At 40.4% G+C, this 22,679-nt stretch overlaps 1 protein-coding gene across 1 annotated transcript; it reads left to right on the top strand.

The window, feature by feature from the left end:
* The first annotated feature begins 222 nt into the window (after positions 1-222).
* Positions 223-22,679, top strand: ZBTB8B (zinc finger and BTB domain containing 8B). The gene is made up of 3 exons (XM_044666400.1): positions 223-1,198; positions 17,796-17,974; positions 22,371-22,679. The coding sequence occupies exons 1-3, from the start codon at positions 223-225 to the stop codon at positions 22,677-22,679; spliced, it is 1,464 nt and encodes a 487-aa protein (XP_044522335.1).

Raw genomic sequence — 22,679 nt, 5'->3', positions numbered from 1 at the left:
TTCTAATACAGACTCTGTGGAGAGCCTGTGGAGTTTGTGGAGATTTGAATTAGATGCTTTCTAAAGGTTATTGTACATTAAATCATAGGAGCAACTTATTTAAGAAACAACTTTTATAAGATAGAATAATTTTTTCTGTCAATTTCTTAAAAATGTTGACAGGGATCCCAGGCAGCTCCCTTAGTGGTAGCAGCAACAGCTGTATCTGTGGCTATAGCAGACATGGAGATGCAGTCCTATTACACGAAGCTCTTGGGAGAGCTGAATGAGCAACGAAAGAGGGACTTCTTCTGTGATTGTAGCATCATTGTGGAAGGACGGATCTTCAAAGCCCATAGGAACATTCTCTTTGCCAACAGTGGATACTTCCGAGCTCTGCTGATCCACTATATTCAGGACAGTGGGCGGCACAGCACTGCCTCTTTGGACATTGTTACTTCTGAGGCCTTCTCTACTATTCTGGATTTCCTCTATTCAGGAAAATTGGATCTGTGTGGGGAGAATGTAATTGAGGTCATGTCAGCTGCCAGCTACCTACAGATGACAGATGTGGTGAACTTCTGCAAGACTTATATCCGCTCCTCACTTGATATCTGCCGGAAGATGGAGAAGGAAGCTGCGGCTGCAGTGGCTGCAGCTGCAGCTGCTGTAGCTGCTCACCAGGTTGACAGTGGGAATTCTGCATCTGGCCGGGAGGTGACTTCTTGTGGTCCAAAAAACCAGTGCCCCATCTTGATGCCCTTGCCAGAAGAAAGAGAACAGGTTGGGAACTGCCACCAAGATGCCTCCTGTGAGGACTGTACCAGCTGTCACCCATTGGAGCTAGTGGTGAAAGGTCCCCCAGGTAGTGACTCTGTGGATGACCTCCCTTCTCTGCAGAAAGGGGCAGAACCCAAAGTGGAGTTTGACTCTGATGAAGTGGAGGTTGAGGTTGAAGTTGGTGACCGACTGCAGCAGTACTCAGCCCCACTGGCCCTAGAACCCATGGAGGGAGTTCTGCCTGGGAGCCAGGCCTTGGACCTGGCCTGTAATAATTACCACATGAAGCAGTTTTTGGAGGCTCTTTTGCGCAACAGTACAACCCAGAGCAAAGAGGATGCTTCCCACTTTTCTCGAGGTTTTGAGAGCAGACCAGAGGAAGGAGTGGCTGTGAGCTCTATGATGGATATCCCAAGTGACTGGTATGGAGAAGATACAGGTGAGATCATCATCTACCTCTGACAAACTTTACCATATGTACCTAGCATTTGGCACTTACCACATATAGCCATGTAGTCATCATCATTCACAAACAATCACTGAGTGCCTGTGAGAGCCCTGGGGTCATAGGTTCAACAAGTGTCTGCTATTTGTAAGGCACTGTTGTAGGCATTGGGCATATAGAGACAAAAATGAAGAAGTCTTAACCTTCAAGGAGCTTACATTTTAGAAGGCAACATATAAACAAATAAACATTAGGAATGAGAAATGTTATAGTTCAGGACTATTAAGACCTGGAAGGGCCCTAGATATCATTTAGTTCAGCCCTTTCATCTGACAGATGAGAAAAGTAAATTGAAGTTCAGGGAGATGTGACTTATTTAAGAATACCAAGTTAGTGCTAAAGCTGGGACTTGGAGCTCAAGCCATCAGACTGTTTGTCCTGAGCTTTTAGAATTGCATGAAATTAGCTCCATCTTCTCCAAGAGTACTTGCTTACATACCCTTCCACTGACTTTTTAAAAAATACAGTTTTATTTATTTTATTAGCTATTTCCCAATTATGTGTAAAATAATGTTTTAACAATCATTTTTTAAAAATTTGAGTTTCAGTTTCTCTCCCTCCCTCAGGCCCTTTGCCCTTCCTTGAGAAGGATTGCAGTTTGAATCAGTTAAACATGTGAGGTCACACAAACATACTTCCATGTTGCAAAAGAAAACACAAATAAAGTAAAAAAAAATGTCTGCTTCACTCTGCATTTGGAGTTAATTAGCTTTTTCTCTGGAGGTGGACATCATTTCTCATCATGAGTCCTTTGGATCACTGTCTTGATCACAGTAGATTATCCTTACAGTATTGCTGTTATCACATACAACTATATTTTCCTGGATCTGCTTACTTCACTACACATGGGTTCATATAGGTCTTCCCAGATTTCTCTGGAACCATCCTATTATCATTTCTCATAGCACAGTAGTTTTTCATCAGAATCATATGCCACACTTTGTTTAGCTATTTCCCGTTGATGGGCATCTGCTCAATTTCCAATTCTTTGACACCACCTTACTCTTGCCACTGAATGGGACTATTGCAATTATCTCTGAACAGATAAGATTCTCTCTGTACTCTAATTCATCCTTTACCTACTGCCACATGTATTATGCATTGATGCGATGATCAGATCATTGAATTATCATACATCTAGAGCTAGGAGAGCCCTTAGAAGCCATTTAGTCCAACCCTTCCATGTTACAATCAATCAAGCAACCAACATTATTAAGTACCTACTATGTTCCAAGCACAGTGCTAAGCACTGGGGTATAAAAAGAGGAAAAAACCCAGCCTTACCCTTAAGGAGCTTACCATCTAATGCTGAGACAATGTGTAAATAGATATATGCAAAGCAAGCTATATTCAGTATGAATAGGAAATAATTAAGAGGGAAGGCACTAAAATGAAAAAAGCATTGGGTAAAGCTTCCAGTGAAAGGATTTCTAAAAAGCCAGGGAGGTCAGTATTCTCAGTGGAGAAGGGAGAGAATTCCAGGCATAAGGGACAGCCAGAGAAAATGCCCAGAGGCAAGAGATGGAGTGTCTCATTTATGGAACAACCAGGAGGTTGATGTCACTGGATCAAAGAGAATGCTGGAAGAAGACTGAAAAGGTATGAGGGGGTTAGATTATAAGGAGCTTTAAATGCCAAATAGAACACTTTGTGTTTGATTTTGGAGGCAATAGGAAGTCATTGAAGTTTACTGAGTAAGGAGGGAGGATGTGCTGTGACATGACTGAACCTGTACTTGCCTAAAATGATTTAGGAAAAACACCATAAGTGGTTGAATGGAGGAAGATGGATTGGAATGGAGAAAGGCTAGAAGCAGGTAGACCCACTAGCAGGCTATTGATGTAATCAAGGTATGAGGTGATAAAGGCCTGTACTAGCATGATGGCAGTGTCAGAGAAGAGATGGGGGCAGTATTCTGGAGATGCTGCGGAGGTAAGATTGACAAGATTTGGAAACAAATTGGATATGGGAGGTTTAATAGATTGAGGAGTCCAGGAATGCTCCTGGATTGTGAGACTGAGGGACTCAGAGGATAGGGGGAAAAAGTTTAGGGGAGAAAGATAATAAATTCTGTTTTATACATATTAACTTTAAGATGTCTACTGGACATCCAGTTCAAGATGACTGAAAGGCAATTAGAGGTGTGAGATTGGAGGTCAGCAGAAAGACTGGGGCAGGGTAGATATATTTAAGAATCATCAATATAGAGATGATAATTAAATACAAAAATATGGAATGCTTCAAAGATTTGTATGTCATCATAGTATTTGATAAAATACAAAATATAAATTACTTAGGAAAAAACTTTCTATTTGTTGAAACCTGCTGGGAAGAGGCAGCTAGGTGACCCAGGGGATTGAGAACAAGGACTAGAAATGAGAGGCCCTAATTGACAAATTGCCAAAGCATATGAATAAGCAGTTTTCAGATGAAGAAATCAAAGCTATCAAGAATCATATGAAAAAATGTTCCATATCAGTCTTGATTAGATAATTAAAATAAGAGAATTGAATTGAAACTGAGGTACCACTTCATCCCTATCAGATAGGCCAATATGACAGTAAAGGAAAATGATAAATATTGGAGGGGATGTGGTAAAATAGGGATACTAATGCATTGTTGGTGGATATGTGAACTGATGCAACCATTCTGAAAGACATTTTGGAATTATGGGCTTCATAGCTCAAAGGGCTATGAAACAATGCATGCCCTTTGATCCAGTAATACCACTCCTAGGTCTGTATTCCAGAGATTAAAAAAAAGAGGAGGGCGGGGAAGGACTTAAATTGTACAAAAATATTTATAGCTCCTCTTTTTGGTGGCAAAGAATTGGAAACTAGAGGGATGTCCATCAATTGGAGATTGGCTCAACAAATTGTGGTATATGATGGTGATGGAATACTATTGTGCTAAAAGGAATGATGAACAGGATAATATCAGAAAGAGCTGGAAAGACCTACATGAACTGATGCAGAGTAAAATAAGCAGAACCAGGAGAACATTGCACATAGTAAGAGCAATATTGTGGAATGATCAGCTGTAAAAGACTTAGCTACTGTCAGCAATACAATGATCCATGACAAGTCTGAGGGATATATGACAAAGAATGCTGTCCATTTCCAGAGAAAGAACTGTTAGAGTAGGTATACAGATGAAAGCATATGACTTGTTGCTTTGTTATTTGGATATATATTTTTGGTTTTGATTTTATAAGATTAGTCACAAAAATGAACAATATGGAAATATGTTCTGTGTGATAATACATGTAAAACCTAGATTGAATTGCTTGCCAGCTTTGGGAGGGGGAGAGGAGTTGGGAGGGAAACAATTTGGATCATATAACTTCAGAAAACTTATATGGAAATTTGTGATTACATCTCATTGGTAAAAAAATAAAATATACTTTTAAAAAAAGAATGGGATGTCCTGGGTTCAAATTTGACACTTCCTATCCGTGTGACCCTCAACAAATCACTTAACCCCTACTATCTAACCCTTACTTACTGCTCTTCTGCCTTGGAACCAATGCACAATATTGATTCTAAGATGGAAGGTAAGGTAAAAAAACAAAACTGCTAGGAAAACTAGAAAGCAGTCTGGCAGATATTGGGTTTAAACCCACATTTTATATCACACTCCACAATACATTCTAAATGTATATGTAACCTTAATATTAAATAGTATACTGTAAAAAATATTAAAAGAGAAACAGATTGTGTACCTCTCACAACGAAGGGTAGGATACATACATGCACACATATTTATATATTTAGATTTTTAAAAAAAATTTAATGAAATGAGTTTCATTTTTATTAGAATAAGGCATTAACAGAAGCTAGAAACAGTGGGCTTGTTATGTATGTCATGAATTAGAATCTCAGAGTTTCAGAATCCAAAGAGACCTCAGAGAGCATTTAATCTAACTTGTAGCTGAACTGGAATGAATTCTTCCATAAATGGTCATTTAACCCTTGGTTGAAAATCTCCAGTAGGGGGGAGCTAGGTGGCTCAGTGGATTGAGAGCCAGGCCTAGAGACGGAGGTCCTAGGTTCAAATGTGGCCTCAGATGCTTCCTAACCATGTGACCCTGGGCAACTCACTTAACCCCCATTGGCTATAGCCCTTACTGCTCTTCTGCCTTGGAACCAATACAAAGTATTGATTCTAAAATGGAAGGTAAGGGTTTTTATAAAAAAAAAACAAAAAACTCCAGCAGTAGGAAACTCATTACCAAGGCACTCAACTCACTTTCATAGCTGTTGTTATTGGAAATTATTCTTTTTGTTCAGTTCTGTCCAACTCTTCATGACCCCATCCTTACTTCAAGTCAAAATCTGCCTTTTCTACTTTTGCCAATTGCTTGTTAGGGCAGTTAGGTGGTGCAGCACAAACAGTGCCAGACCTAGAGTCAGGAAGACTCATCTTCCTGAGTTCAAATGTGGCCCCAGACACTTACTAGCTGCATGACCCCTGGGTGAGTCACTTACATCCCTATTTGCCTCAGTTTCCTCATCTGTAAAATCATCTGGAGAAGGAAATGGCAAATCATTTCAGTATAGGAGATATATTCTTTTTTTTTTTTTTAACAATATCTTACCAATTATATGTAGCAACAATTTTCCATGAGTTTTTTGAGTTATGAGATCTAAATTGTCTCCCTCCCTTCCTAGAGATCGTAAGCAGTTTGAGCTGGGTTATACTAGGAGATACATTCTTAACCAAACAAGACAAGGAAGCGATTTCAAAAGACAAAAAAGTAACTTTGATTACTTGAAACTGAAAAGCTTCCGCAGGAACAACATTATCACTTTTAGGATGAAAAGGGAAATGGTCAAATTGATAAAAAAAAATCTTTATATCAGATTTCTCTGATAAATATTTGGTATCCAAGACATTAACAATTAATAATTTTATATCTGTGTGTATATATACACACATATATTACATTTATATGTATGTGACTAATCGTAATTTCACAATAAATGTTTGGTATCCAAGACATTAACAATTAATAATTTTATATCTTTGCGTATATATACACACATATATTACATTTATATGTATGTGACTAATCGTAATTTCACAATAAATCAGTGGTCAAAGGATATAAACAATTTTTAAAAGAAGAACTTCAGAGAATTTACCACAGGAATAAAATGCTCTTACTCATGAATAATAAGAGAAATACAAATCAAAACACCTGTGAGGTTTCACTGACCACCCAGCAAATTGGCAAAAATTACAATAAAAGGCAACAGTCAATGTTGGAGGAGCTGTGGAAAGAAAAGTGCACTAATACATTGCTGGTGGAGCTGTGAAATGCACAATCATTTTGGAAAGCAATTTGTTATTATGCAAATAAAGTGACTAAAATGAAGATGGGGGAAAAAAGACCTTGGTATAGCTCTCTATTGCCTCCTAAGTAAAGTTCAAACTTTTTAGTCAAACTTCTTAGTTTGAACTTAGTTTGAATTTAGCATTCATAAGCTTATAGATTTAGAGCTGGCAGGGACCTGAGATAAGACCGTACTATAATCTAACCTGATCCCCTCATTTTACAGATGAGGAAACTGAGGCCATGCATGTAATGAGACAAGTGGAATTTGAACTCACATCCTCTCACTTGAAAGCCAGCATTCTTTTTCACTCTTACTATGTGCTATCCCATTTCTCTAGACTTATTTCATATTATTTATCTCTATGTATGTTACAGTTTAGCCAAACTGCTACTTATTCATCTCTGTCTCTCTTTGTGCTTTCCCATCTCTGTGCCTTTGCTCATTTGGTTTCCCAAGCTGAGGGCTAGGCCACTGGGGCTAAATGACTTGCTCAGGATCACACAGCTAGGAAGTGTCTGAGGTAAGATTTGAACCCAAGACATCCCATCTCCAGGCCTGGCTCTCTCTCCACTGAATCACCTAGTTACTCCCTTACCTGTCTTTTAAAGTACAACTCAGATTTTTGCACCTCAGTGAAGTTCTTGATATCTTCCATCCCAGACTACTGATTCCTAGTGATGATCTCTCCCTCCTTAGTCCTAAATCACTAAATGGTCACTAGAGTTCTTTCTAGCTTTAGAACACATGAAATAGGTCTACCTTTAATCAAACTATGGCATTCTTTCTTCAATAGAGACTAGGAACTAGACCTGATCAGGATAAGAAACTCCCGAGTGAGGGAATACCAGTTGGGCACCTTTTCTGCAACTTATAGCTTTGGACTAAAGTTCTCTTCTAAGGGTTCCCTGAGGCATAAAGATGGCCCCTGGGTGAACAAAGACTGTGCTAACCAAATCAAAGCCTAGCTAATTTGATGTTAGTGCATCACCCAATGGGTGGCCCCTAGCTAATAGATTTTTTTTAGCCATGGCCTATCCAACTAGGGTTAGAGGGGTTGTTAGTAGCAGTGTTGCAAAGAATACTCCTCCCAGTCAAATTGCAGATCCCTGAAGTATCTCTGAGGTATTGATGATATATCAAATTATCTACAAGACCGGAAGATCCATGAAGGCAAAGACTATGCCTTATCAGAACAATGTACCTTCTCCAGGGTCTACATGGAATGCTTCACACAGCAGTTGCTGGATAATTGTTGGTTGAACTGAATTGTCGAGTCAATGTGACACTCTTCACATATTCAGGTCTTATCACCACAGCTAAATCATGCCCTCCTTGAGTACGGGGACTGTGTTCCCCTCCTTCATCTAGTAGGGAACAGTAAAAGGTGGTTGGTTCATGGATGGTTCTTCCCACGTGAAGGGATTTCTGAGCTCTGCTGTTTGGCTTTATGGTCGTAACATGTCATTTAGTGAGGTTGCAAACACTTTCTGATGTGATATTTGCAAAGTTTGTCAGGTAATTTCCTGTGCATGCAAGAAAGGTGGGTGCACTGTTCCCCACCCATAGAGGTATGGACAGAGTCATTGAAAAATTAGTGGTTGAAGAGACCCAATCCAATCTCTTCATTGTTAAGGATGGGGAAAGTAAGGTACAGAGAAGGGAAGATACTTCCCCAAGGTCACACTCTAGGTTATCAGTGACATTCAGATTGTACCCAGGTCTCTTTGACTGTTAGTCTGATGTTTTTCCCATTGCACCAGGCTGGATTTTATTCAACACTGACAGTCATTTGATTAGTGAGGAGGTCCTTTGGCCTTATAGCCTTCAGATTGAGAACTAAATGAAGCCCATTTCTACGTCAATGAAGATAGTGTAGAGAAGGTACACTACACAAATTTATCTATCTATCTATCTATTTATCTCTCTATATATCTTTTAAAACTTTTACTTTCTGTCTAAGTGACAACTCTAAGACAGAAGGACAAGGGCTAGGCAAACAGTTAAGTAACTTGCCTAGGATGAAACTAGGAAGAATGTGAGGCCAGATTTGAATTCAGGTCCTTCTGACTCCAGTCCTCTATCCACGGTGATATCCCTGCCTCAGGAGGGTTTATTACAGCATTGAAAAAAGAGGTGGCCTAGTCTAGTGGCTAGAGAATTAGTTTTGAAGCTAGGTCCTGACAGTTCTAGACAAATCATTTTAGTACTCTAGACAACTGAACAGTGCTATAAAGTTGTAGAAAAGGTGCCAACCTATAGTGGTAGAAAGAATTCCTTCACTCAGGAATTTCCTATATTGATGATCATCAAAATCACCAAAGAGAGAGAGTACCAATGCTGTCCTCAGTCTTTATACTCCTGGTTACTATGTTATTACACTTCCTGCCCACCTGATTACACAAGAGGAATCATGGGAAATGTAGTTTGAACTCTTTGGTGATTTGGAGCGGAGCCAGGATGGGAGGAAGAGGTAACAGGGCCTGTGTACTTTAAAATAACTCAACAGGCATGTGGCTTCATTTTTCTAAATGGCTTTCAATAAACCCTTTGAAACCATGATATTTTTAATTTTATCACTCCATATTAATTTTATTTCTTACATTAATGGAAACCACAAAGGGACCTCAAAATTAGTTCAAGGACCCCCAAAATTCCAATATCACAGTCTAGAGAAGAGTCTTTAACTTAGCCAGAGTCCCATTATTAGTAAGTGGCAGAAACAGCATTTGAATCCCTGAAGTCCCTTGACTCCAGATCTAGCCCTCTTTCTACTCCTTAGTTTCAAACTTAATCTTGGTCATCAATGAGCCTGGAAGCCCCAACAATCTTGAGGGCCTTAGGAAGGAAGTAACTGGACTCAGCAGAAATATGTATGAATTTGCCCAACTGGCCATCTATTATCATTTTTTTTTTTAACCCTTGTACTTCGGTGTATTGTCTTATAGGTGGAAGAGTGGTAAGGGTGGGCAATGGGGGTCAAGTGACTTGCCCAGGGTCACACAGCTGGGAAGTGGCTGAGGCCGGGTTTGAACCTAGGACCTCCCTTCTCTAGGCCTGACTCTCACTCCACTGAGCTACCCAGCTGCCCCCTATTATCATTTTTTAAAATTAATTTATTTTATTTAGAATATTTTCCCATGGTTACATGATTCATGTTCTTTCCCTCTCCTCAATACCCTCCACACACACACACATCTATTATCATTTTTAAAAAGCTAAGACATCTGGGGGGCAGCTGGGTAGCTCAGTGGATTGAGAGCCAGGCCTAGAGACGGGAGGTCCTAGGTTCAAATCCGGCCTCAGACACTTCCCAGCTGTGTGACCCTGGGCAAGTCACTTGACCCCCATTGCCTACCCTTACCACTCTTCCACCTATAAGTCAATACACAGAAGTTAAGGGTTAAAAAAAAAAAAGAAAGAAAGAAAGAAAGAAAGAAAGAAAAAAAGCTAAGACATCTGAACCTGAGGATTGAAGGTGACAGCCAGAGGCTATAGTCTGAAGCCTATACTAGCTTTCCTTTTTTTTTTTTCTGAGGCTACCTGTGGGCACCAGATCAAAGCAGGAAGATTCAGGGAGGTTTACAAATGCTTATATTCAAAGCTGGTTCAGAATCATTAGGCAAAGAGAGAAGGAATGCTAGGAAACCACCCTTCAAGGCACAGCAGTACTCAATACACAGCTTTGTGGCATGGCAGAATAGAATGTGGCACTTGAAGTCAGAAAGGTCTGATTTTAAATCCTGCCTCAGAAATGGTCTAGAATAGATTAATGATGGCTAATCTTTTAGCAACTGCCTAAACTATAACTCTTGTGCTGCATATGAGTCTCCCGCCTTAACCCAGACAGGGGAGAGAGGAAGCGTTCCCACTGGGCTGCTGGGCAGAGGGGCGGGTGATGTGAGAAATGTCTTCAAACACGGGTGGAAAGGGGGAAGGGAGCCCTCTCTAGCCCAAGTGACATAGGTTCACCAACATAGTTCTAGATGCTTTCTAATTCCCCTTTGTATTTGGTCTTCCATCATCAGAATTTAAATGCCTCGAGGGCAAAGAGTGCCAGGCAAGGTTTAGACCAGTGGTTCCCAAACTTTTTTTTTGGCCTACCGCCCCCTTTCCAGAAAAATATTACTTAGCCCCCTGGAAATTAATTTTTTTTAATTTTAATAGCAATTAATAGGAAAGATAAATGCACCTGTGGCCATCACCACCTCCCTGGATCGCTGCAGTGCCCACTTTGGGAATCACTGGTTTAGATGAATTTACTTAGCCTTATCTTAGCATCAATGGGTTAATACTAGCACTGATCACACAGGATTATTTTGAGAATTAAATGAGAGGACATATGTAAAGCACTTTGCAAACTTTAAAATGATAAATAAATGTCAGTTCTTAGTAAGTGATTAAGGCAGGTCTCCTGGTTATTAGTCCAGAACTACCTCTTATGAATGTAGGTTGTGGTTTCTGAGGTGTGAGTTGCTGGCATGTAGCATGAGAGAAAGAAGCTTGAACCATCTGGATTCTAATTCTGGCTTTTATCACTAACTGACTTCGTGACCTTGCGGAAGTTGTAAACATAAGGTAGTTTAGGCTAAATGGACAACTGTGATTTTTTTTATGTCACTGAGACCAAATGGCACGCCTAAGAATTTGAAGGAATTCAAAGGGCAGATTTAGGCCATGTCAGTTAAAATAGGTACCTTTACATTACATTAATTGGGAAATAACCAAAAGGTTGGGACATGGACAAAAACAAGGGATATAGAAGAGAAACACTAGTTTGAAAAGAAGAAAGATGGCTAAGAAGTTGGTATTTGAAAATAGAATTCAGACTTCTGGATCACAGTTTAAATTCTAGGAGAAGAGACTCTTGTCCCTGGGTGAAATATGCCTAACAAAGGCTGGTAATTGTATTTGCCTGAAATCTTACTAATTCTGTCAAAAACTCTTTAAAAGCAGGGGAAGGAGAAAGCTGCTTGTGTAGTTCTACCAAGCTAGAGAGTAACTAGGAATAGAGAATAACAAGGAATACCAATAACAGTTAAGACATCTTGAAGTTAACAGCAAAAAAAAATTCAAAGAAAGGAGCCAGTAATAAAACCCATGGCTTCCAATGTGCATACATAAATGTCCAAATTTAACTGCATAGATTTTGATTATTAGAGTGTTCAAATCCATTTTTGGAGTATACTCTAGATGGGCACACCTGATTCAAAAGAGACAGGGCAGACTTTGCAGATGCTACTGTTGGAAGCCAAACTTTGGCCCACCAGCCACAGCTCCCCACTGCCACTGCCCCCATCAGTGTTCCCAGACCAGTCATCCATGTCAGTGGCCACCCTCATTACTTTAACCTCTCAGTTGATAATGAGCCCCAAGGCTGAGGTATTTTCCAGCTCTTTGCAAGTAAGTTCCTAAAGATAGAAAACTTTCGTGCTCTGAATCCTGCAGAGAAGAAATTTTGTTACAAGGAATTCTTGAAGCTCACTGGTCCTGGAACCCTGTCCATGAAATGCTGGGCCAACACAAATGACTCCTATTTGCAGAAGCCATGGAGTGCTTTGGATCCCAGAATGGCAAGACCAGCAAGAAGACCATTATTGCTTTGCTAACAGTGGACAAATCTCATCAAATTAAAAAAAATTTTTTAAGTGCCAAATTATGCTTCATCATGTACTTGGTTAAAGTACCTGTCCTGGCTCTCATCTGTTCTCAAACCCTTCAGTCCTTGTGCTCTCACTTGCTCTTTGGATTCCGTGACCTTCTTCCTAGAAATCTAATTAGACTACAGAGTTCATGATATGACTGTTAAATAAAAGACACACTATTAAAAAATTCAAAGAAAAAGGGTTAGTAGAAGAGATGGACTAGCATTATAAAGTAAGAAGTTGTGTTCATATGAGGACATCTAGGAATCTGTGGAAGGAAGATGGTGGGAACTACATGAGTAAAGCCCATTGGAGAAAAAAAATACTACAGATCAGTCAGTCAGCAAGCATTTATTAAGCACATTAATGTACTGCTTATATGTTCATGAACTCAAATTCCCCTATTTGTTCACAACCTTTTGTCATTATACCTCTCCCTCCGCCTTCCAATCCCAAACGCTGCTCTTCATCCTCATCATGACCTCTGATTCCTCGATCCCTCAGTTCTCTCTCTTAGTCATCACTTACACCGCCACCCCCCAACCCCCCAAGCACACACACATACATATATCATATATACATACATACATACATACATACATGGGTTACACTCTCCTTTCTCCAACTCCTCTTAAGTCCCCTTATCATATCACTGACTATGCCCTGCTAAACCTTAGCCTCGGATCACTTCTATCATCTGATGCTGCCTTTGCTCCTACACATCTGCTGCTGAACGAAGATGGAGAATTATGAAACCCTGATGACTTGAGTCCACAACAAATTTGCCATGTAACTGCAATTGGGCCCTCAGTGCTGCTAGGCAATCCTTTGATACCTCCCCTAATAAGCTCACTATACCAGTGATAGGCAAACTACGGCCCACAGGCCAGATGCTGCCCCCTGAAATGTTCTATCCAGGCCGTGCCACATTATTCCTGATCTGACAAATACAATGAGTAAGGTACAATACAGTGAAACTTCTCGAAAGAGTTGCCTTAGAAACAGACTGACAGATGAGCATTTCCTTTCCTTTGGCCCCCTCTTTAAAAAGTTTGTTCATCACTGCATTATACCACTCTAGCAGTTCTTCCAAACTTTGATCCCTTTTCTTTTTCTTTTCTTTTTATTTCATTAAATTAAAAAAAAACCTTACCTTCTGTTTTAAAATTGATACTAAATATTGGTTCCAAGGTAAAAGAACAATAAGGGCTAGGCAACTAGGGTTAAGTAACTTGCCCAGGGTCACACAGTTAGGAAATATCTGAGGCCAAATTTGAACCCACCACTTCCTGTCTCCAGGCTTCAATTTCTAACCACTTTACCACCTTACCACCTCTCCACCCTTTTTCATCCCTTTTCAAACCGTCCCCACTCTCTCAATTGAGAGTCTTGTCTCATATTTTAGTGGGGGAAAAAATTGAGGCCATTTGCCATGAATTCCCTCTTCATTCCATGTCATTCAGATGCCTTCTGCCACTATGTCCTCCTTCACTGCTGTCTCACATAATGAAGTAGCTCTTCTCCTTGCCAAGACAAGCTCCTCTATATACACAAGTAATTTCATCCCATCCCAATTTTCTTCAGCAGTTTGGCCCCTCTATCATCCTTACTTTCTCACTTACTCTCAATTTTTCTCTCTGTACTGGAAAGTAGAACTGCCTAATTAAAAAAAAAAAAAGCTCAGATTTTATTCTAATGCTTTAATTACAGTGCTTGTTTGTTGACATTAAAACTAAAAATAAGTAAACAAAACAGCTGATTATTGTGTTTTGAAAGCAATAAGTTTCCACAACACCAAACAAACAAGTTCTGAGTTTTTCCCAAGATAAAGTTTAACAGCTCTGTCTTCTTCAGTGTTTATCAAAATACAAAAGAATCTTTGAGGTTGATTCCTTGGTGCCTATAAGTATACTCATGTCTCCCCCATTGTTAAAAAACTCTCACTTGTTTTAGCCATCACCACTAGGTACTATCTCATATTTCTCCTCTCTTGTGGCTTCACCCCTTGAGAAGGCTGTCTACTATAGGGGCCTCCATTTCCTTTCCTTTTCCTTTCTTCTTAACTTTCTCTTAATTGCCCAATCTAATGGCCTTTTTTCTGTCCTTATCAACCTCTCAAAACTTTTGACACTATTGATCAAACTTTTTTTTCTTAACACCCTCTTCACTCTAGGTTTTCAGGACATTGCTCTTTTCTGCTTCTTATCCTACCTGTCTGATTCTCCTCTGTCTCCTTTGCTATAAAATAGCTATAAAAATAGAGGAACAGAGTTAACTAGTTAGTTGTCCTCTTCCTGTTTTTGGCAATTCATGTAGGGGGAAAAAAGTCTATGGTGAATTAGCCAGTTAGTTCAGAAGCATAAAACTACAAAGAATCTAACTTTATATTTATAGAGAGGATAATGAAGTTAGAAGTAAAATGACTTGTCCAAAACTGTACAGCCGCCAAAATAAATAACAATTGGATTAAAAAAAAAAGATTTGGGATGGAATGGAGTCGCTTGCACATGTAGAGAAGTTTGCCTTGACAAGGAAAAGAACTACCTCATCATGTGAGACATCATGTGAGTGAAAAAGGAGATAGTGGTGGAAGGTATCAAGGCCCTGGGATAATGTAAATTGAAGAAAGGCTGATGATAATAATGTCATTATTATTATAATGAAGAGGGAGCTCTCAGAGAATGGTCATATTTTTTTCAGAGAACATGAGGCAAGGTTCTCAGCCAAGTGAAAAGGGAGAACCATAGTAGGTTTAAGGAGAAATAAAAAAGTTTGGAAGAGCCACTGTGGAGAGTAGGTTAGTTAATCAGGGAGATATAAAAGGGCCACCTTGTAGCATTGAAGGCCCATTTGAGAGATCATTACAGTTGTGCCATGGATATTCTCCAGCTTATCAGTGACCTTAAAATGTAATGTCTAGCACTGAACACTGTCCTCCAGATGTCATATGATCTGAGCTGAGTCTTTCAGAACTGAGCAGAACTCTTCCACATGCAAACTCTTACGTGCCCTTTTGTGTAGCAACATCATATTAGCTTTTTGGACTTCCATCTCTTCCTGTGGACTCATAAAGAATTTGTAGTTCATTAGTACTCCTAGATCTTGTTCAGATGAACTGTCATCTGGCCATGCCTCTCTAGCTTTTAACTTGTAAAGCGTTTTTTTTAAAAAACCAAATGTAGGGGGCAGCTGGGTCGCTCAGTGGATTAAGAGCCAGGCCTACAGACAGGAGGTCCTAGGTTGAAATCTGGTCTCAGACACTTCCCAGCTGTGTGACCCTGGGCAAGTCACTTAACCCCCATTGCCTCCCTAGCCCTTACTACTCTTCTTGCCTTGGAGCTAATACATGGTATTGACTCCAAGATGGAAGGTAAGGGTTTTGATTTAAAAACAAACAAATAAATAACCCAAATGTAGGATTTTACATTTATTGTTAAGTTTTACCTTGTTTACTTTTCAACCCCTAAAAATCATTTTAGATCCTATTTGTCGAATATTAGTTAGAGATTCGGACATATATACTGTTAACCCCTGCAAAACTCTAGGCTCTACCATGCTCTGACCTGCCATTTCTAACTCCTCCCAAGATCTCTGTATCCTCAGCAGTTTCTAAACACCCCAACTACCCCTGCTCCTAGGCAGAGATGCTGTTCTGTGTATACAGACTATATAACCTTTTTTTTTTTAGTATATCTCCACTTTTCCAGTTTCTTTTTTTATTTGAAAATTTTAATTTAATTAATTTAGAACATTTTTCCATGGTTACAAGATTCATGTTCTTTCCCTCCCCTCCTTCTGCCCCCCTCCCCTAGCCAACGTGCAATTCCACTGGGTTTTACATGTGTCATTGACATTTCCATTAGGGCAGTGATTCCCAAAGTGGGCGCCACCACCCCCTGGTGGGTGCTGCAGCGATCCAGGGAAGTGGTGATGGCCATAGGTGCATTTAGGGGTGGTGAATAACTGTAAGGAGGCGGTGATAGTATGTGACAGGGGGCGCTAAGTAATATTTTTTCTGGAAAGGGGGCAGTAGGCCAAAAAAGTTTGGTAACCACTGCATTAGGGTGATTCGCTTAGAGTCTACATCCCCAATCATATCCCCATCAACCTATATGATCAAGTAGTTGTTTTTCTTCTGTGTTTCTGCTCCTACAGTTCTTTCTCTGGATGTGGATAGCGTTCTTTCTCTTAAGTCCCTCAGAATTGTCCTGGATCATTGCATTGCTGCTAGTAGAGAAGTCCATTACATTCTATTGTGCCATAGTGTATCAGTCTCTGTGTATAATGTTCTCTTGGTTCTGCTCCTTTTGCTCTGCATCAATTCCTGGAGGTCATTCCAGTTCACATGGAGTTCCTCCAGTTCATTATTCCTTATAGCACAATAGTCTTCCATCACCAACAGATGCCACAATTTGTTCAGCCATTTCCCAGTCCAAGGGCATCCCCTCATTTTCCAATTTTTTGCCACCACAAAGAGCACAACTATAAAGATTTTTGTACAAGTCTTTTTTCCTATGATCTCTTTGGAATATAAACCAAGCAGTGGTATGCTAGATGAAAAGGCAAACAGACTATATAACCTTTTGCTGTTTCTCAAAACTATGATACCCTGGCCTATAAGAATCTCTTTCTTCCCTAGCATCTCTGCCTGAAAAGGCAGTACATTGTCTTGAATTGCAATCCCTCAACTCTGAATAAATGCCTCACTTTTTTTACTCATCACCTAGTTAGTCTGACTTTATGTACAGGTTGACAACACAGATAACTGTAATATATAGCAATATACAACAATTTTGCAAGATCCATAGTACATTGGAAAGAGAAGTGAATTATGGTGTGGAGATCTGTTTGAATCACAGCTCTTTTACTACCTGCCTTTGTGTCCTTAAGGAAGGAGGTTTCCTCATCGGTAAAATGAAGGTGTTAGGTTAGATCAGTGGTTCCCATACTTTTTTTGGCCTACTGTCCCCTTTCCAGAAAAAATATCACTTAGCCCTCTGGAAATTAATTTTTAAAAAATGTTAATAGCAATTAATAGGAAAGATAAAGGCACCTGTGGCCATCACCGCCTCCCTGAATCGCTGTAGCACCCACCAGGGGGCGGTAGCACCCATTTTGGGAACCACTAGGTTAGATAATGTCAACTCTAAAATCATTTGTCCTAAGTAACTTAAAAATGTAGAACAAATTACCATAAGGAGGTCCAAGGTAGAAAAGACTCCATAGGCTTATTTCCTCATTTGTAAAAAGGAACCAGTAACAATTGGAGTTTTGAGCCAGATGGGATTTTAAAGATAACTCAGTCTTATCTGTCAGTTTGATAAGGAAAAAGTGAAGTGATTTACCCAAAGCCACACCCGTCTTAAGTAGTAGAGCTGGAATTATATTACCTACCTCCTAAGGTTAGCATCTCCTTTAGAGAGGGCAGAGGGCTACAGAAGTATGAAATATGACTGTTACATCTACAATTCCCAGCCCTAGACTGGTGCATCTGTGATAACTGTTGCTTCTGCTTATAGAGCTGCTTAAACAACTCATTTGTTTTTCAAGGTGATGTGCTGGTGGTTCCCATCAAACTCCACAAGTGCCCTTTCTGCCCGTACACAGCCAAGCAGAAGGGCATCCTCAAAAGGCACATCCGCTCTCACACTGGTGAGAGACCCTACCCCTGCGACACCTGTGGCAAGAGGTTCACCCGACAGGAGCACCTTCGGAGCCATTCCCTGAGTGTAAGTCTGGGAGGGTTCTTCCTTTCTGCAGGCCTGGGTACGAAGTCATCTGATATTGTTACAGCATGGAATCTCACCGACACCCAAGATCATGGAAAGAAGCAGGTTTATTTGATAACACGTGGGTCTTGTTTAGAAATGATCAAGGATGAAGCAGGGAGGGGAGGGAGTGTTTCAGAGATGGGGAGTCTGTGAGAAGATGGCACTAAGGACTGGGTAGGAAAGGAGAGAGTGAATCAGAGACAGGGTCTGGAGATCAAGGGCTTCAGGGAGTATGGAAAAGGGGAGATAAAGAGAAAAGGGAAAAACTTAAAATTCTGCCTCTACATCCCCCACTTTTGATACACTTTAAACTGGCAGACAAGGTGCATCTCCATCTGGTGGAAATTCTGCAGGGGCTGGTATGTCAACATTCTGAGTATTGCATTTGGGACCCCCTCAGTTGTGTAAGACTATTTGACAGCTACCCATTTCTAGTGCTAAGGCCCCAGTTGCCCTAGGTCTAGCTTTGAGAAATATTTTTTAGGAGCCTGATGAAGTGGTGCTTGGCACACAATAAGTGCATAATGAATGCTTGTTGACTTGACAAGCTAAAGCTAGAGGTTGTCTAGAGGTGGAGAGACCAGGATGGTGAAGGAACTGGAAATACTGTTCTATGAAAATTGGATTTAAGCACTGGGGTCATAATTTAGACTGGGGTGAATTAGAGGGGACATGGTAGTTACCTTTAAGTTTACTGACTGGATTGGTCACTTGCTGGGAATTAGTATAGAGGAGATTATTAATTCTAGTAGAGACTGGCCTGGATGCCCTCTGAAATCCCTTCTAATCCTAAGAGTCTGTGGTTCTATCTTTTTTTTCTCCTGATTCTCAGCTCATCTGGTAAATCCTCCTACATGCTAAATGTAGAACCTATCCTCTAAGGGGTTTAAAATGCAAATTCTGATGGAACTTGAATGGGGATGACTTTCACCTTCAAGATCATAGGATAATAAATCTGGAGCTAGAAGCAACTCTAGAGGTCATCATTCAACTCCCTCATTTTACAGATGAGGAAATCAAGGCACAGAGAGATTAAAGGACTTGCTCAATGTCACATACTAAGTGTCAGAGGTAGGATAGTAGGTCCTGAAAAGGAATAACTTTTAATTCGGTTAGTGTTGATTACTTTGATTTCTTTTAATTTCCTTCTTTGGTAAAAAGCTAGCCCTAGGTGGACTAACAGCTAAATTAAATTAACATAGACATTTCCTTAAGACTAAATTACCTGCAGATTTAATCATTTAGTAGCAGATAAATTAAAGAGTAAGAAATATATCTTTGTGGGAGTAAGAAGAGTTATTAAAGTTAAAGAGTACAAGTTTTAAATTCTGTTTTCTGATCATTGGAAAATAAGTTACAAACTTCAGCAGCTCCAGTAGCCCCTATAACAGTGATGGTGAACCTTTTAAAGAGGGAATGCTGGGCCCTGCCTCCTCCCAGATCAAGTGCTGCCCCCCCACCCCCAGAGATGGCATGCCTTGCCCCTCCTCTTCATCAAGTGTTGGTGTACCCTGCCCTCTCTCCCCTTCCCCCCCCCCCCCACACACACATAAGGGAGGGAGGAAGCACTCCCATGGGGCTGCTGGGTGGAGGGATGGATGAACTGAGCACTCTACTTCCCTTCAGTTCTGCTGCCTGTGAGCCGCTCACCTTACCCAGTGTGAGCTCTCATTGGCTACTGGGCAGAGGGACAGGGATGTGAAAAAATGTCATCAGGCATGGTGGAGAGGGGTAGGGGAGCAGCTCCCCCCAGGCCCTCTGCCTTTCTATAATGAACTTGGGGTGGGGGGCTATGCCCACAGAGAGGGCTCTGTGTGCCATCTTCGGCACCCATGCCTTAAGTTCACCATCGCCGACCTATAACCACAGGTTTCCACTTTCTAACAAGCTGTATAGAAATAAGAATTTCCCTAGCCAGAACACTAAAGGGTACTTTCCCTAAAATTTCACCAATTGATAGATGTGAGCTTTAACTTAATAAAATATTAAATCTAGTGGTTGTCCTACTCTAGAAACTCCTCCAAAATGCCTCTGATATTCCTACAACTCTAAAAGTTGGCAGTAGTGGGAAATTTTTATGTAAGAAGCCTCAGGAGGGACTTATGACAAAGAATGCTATCCACCTTCTGAGAAAGGACTATTGGAGTCAGAATGCAGATGATTTTTCACTTATTTATTTGGGTTTATGTTTGGGGTTTTGGCTTTATAAGATTACTCACTTGCAAAAATGAGCAATATAGAAATATATATAACCCAGATGGAAATGCCTGCCATTTCTGGGAGGGGGAAGAGAAAGGAGAGAGGGAGAGAAATTTGATCATATAACTTAACAAAAATTTGTGTGGAAGTGTATTATATGTAATTGGTAAAAAAAAAAAAATTAAATGTTTTTTAAACCCTCATCTCTTAGAATCAATACTAAGTATCCAATGTGCCACTTGCAGGGTTTTAGTAAGAAATGAAGGTGTTAAAAAAAAATCAAACAAGATATCAGTAATTTTTTTTTAAACTCTTACCTTCCATCTTAGAATCAATATTTGTATTGGTTCCAAGACAGAAGAGCTAGAAATGGGAATTAAGTGACTTGCACAGGGTCACAGAGCTAGGAAGTGTCGAAGGCCACATTTGAAACCAGGTTCTCCTATCTCTAGGCCTGGGTTTCAATCTACTGAGCCACCCAGCTGCCTCCAATAAAATAAAAATTTTAAAGCATTAAAGAAAAAAAAAAAGGCCCAAGAAGCCCCCTGGTCAAGTGACCTAGCTTATCCAATTGAATTATGATCAAAATAAGTTTCTAAAAGATTTCTGTAACTTTCCATAATTTATAGTCCCCAAGCCTTTTTTTAAACTTGATTTACTGGCAATCTGCTGACCTTGCCTATAATTCAGTCATTGTGCTCAGTTTTATACCTCAGACTTTTCCTTCCTAAGCTTAGCACAGTGCTGATACATATTATATTAGATGCTTAATAAATGCTTGTCAACTTGACTCTTGTTTCCAGCACTCCAACACTCTGTTGTCAGAGCTCCAGTCCACATTTGGCTTGGGGAGAGGGAGACTTGGGGATGAGGGGAGAGCATGGAGGAGGGACTGCCTAACTAAGTCCAAGTAGGAGAGTTCCTCAGCAAAGGCAGAACAGAGCATTTTTGTGATCCAGAAAAGGTTTGAGGATTATGCTTCACAACCCTTCTCCCTCCCTGCCTCCCTCCTTCCCTCCAGTTTTAGTGGTTTTGATCCTTCATTGTAACTTAACTTTAACAAAAAATAAATTCCCAAAGAATACAACTCAGTTTTCTGACCGTCACATGAATAACAATAAGACCTCATGATGTAGTAGAGAGAAATTTGCTCAGTGTTTGAGTCTTGCCTCTGACACATCCTGGCTAGGTGATCCTGAGCAAATCACAACCTTTCAGTGCTCCAGAAAACTCTCTAAGGCTAAATTGTAGGGAAGGGGCCAATCTGCATTGGTGTAGAAAGTTTTCCATTCTGGGAGTTCCATACATAAATGAAACCACAGGTTCAGTTCCTGCCTTAATAGTAGTGGTCATAATAGTTGATGGTATCTCATTTGTTTCTTACAGTAATCTGAGGAGATAGGTACTATTAGTATCCCCATTTTACAGATGAGGAAACTGAGGTTGAGAGAAGTTAAGTAAGTTGCCCAACATCTGAGGTAGGATTTGGACTCAGGTCTTTCCTACTCCAAGTCTAGTGCTTTCTGGCACATCACCTCTCAAATCACAACATATAACTATATATATGGATCTACAAAATGGCATGTTAAAGGTCCATCTCCTCTTCCTCCTCATTCTCCTCATTATTGTACCTTTTGCTTTAGCTTCTCCATTTTTATGATGTTTCAGTAATATCAGTGTTTTATTTGATGACCTTGCAAAGGCTATACCAATATAGCCTAAGATCTGGCAGGTCCTACCAATCTAGAAATGCTATGAATAATAATATTAATAACTGCCATTTATATGATGCCTTAAGGTTTACAAAGCATTTTCTAGATGGGCCTGACCTGTCAGTTTCTTGAAGTTGGGCCTAATTAGGTGTGGAGAGGTTCACTACAAGAAGGCTAGCCACCATTGACAAAGACTGTCAACTAAGGCACATGGAGGAATTGGGGTCTGTATCAAGGGAAAAGCTGATCACAACCACAGCACCATGGCTCCTTTTGAAGTACTAAGGTTAGAATATTAAATTTTTCTCATGCCCTTGTTCATTTACACCTTGGGAGCAATTTTCCTTTGTCCTCCCTCCTTCTGCCCCAATCATCTCTAAACACCACCTTGGCTACTGAGTTCACCCAGACTCTTCACTGGGAAATTCTGTTTCTTGTTTTAGGTCCATCGCTCCAATCGACCAATCATTTGCAAGGGTTGCCGGAGAACCTTCACAAGCAGCCTCTCTCAGGGGTTGCGGAGGTTTGGTTTATGTGACAGCTGTACATGTATTACGAATCCACAGGATGACACGGTACCCATCAACCTGAGCCAGATGGAGGCATCCTCCGAGGGTCAGGAGAAGGGTGATACAGACAATGACTGGCCAATATATGTGGAGTCTGGTGAAGAAAATGATCCCACAGGAGATGATTCCGATGACAAGCAACAACTGCATCGAAGCCTTCTGGACCGAGAGGCACTGATGTAG

Source organism: Gracilinanus agilis, chromosome 3 (assembly GCF_016433145.1).
Source record: "Gracilinanus agilis isolate LMUSP501 chromosome 3, AgileGrace, whole genome shotgun sequence".
NCBI classification, from domain to species: Eukaryota; Metazoa; Chordata; class Mammalia; order Didelphimorphia; family Didelphidae; genus Gracilinanus; species Gracilinanus agilis.
This window is presented reverse-complemented; position numbering and strand designations above follow the sequence as displayed.

Bases quoted from the DNA above. Each gene is read 5' to 3' on its own strand.
- ZBTB8B (XM_044666400.1), top strand. From the start codon at position 223: ATGGAGATGCAGTCCTATTACACGAAGCTCTTGGGAGAGCTGAATGAG. The intron at 1,199-17,795 runs GTGAGATCATCA...TTGTTTTTCAAG, and splicing joins CTGGTATGGAGAAGATACAG to GTGATGTGCTGGTGGTTCCC. The intron at 17,975-22,370 runs GTAAGTCTGGGA...TTCTTGTTTTAG, and splicing joins TTCGGAGCCATTCCCTGAGT to GTCCATCGCTCCAATCGACC.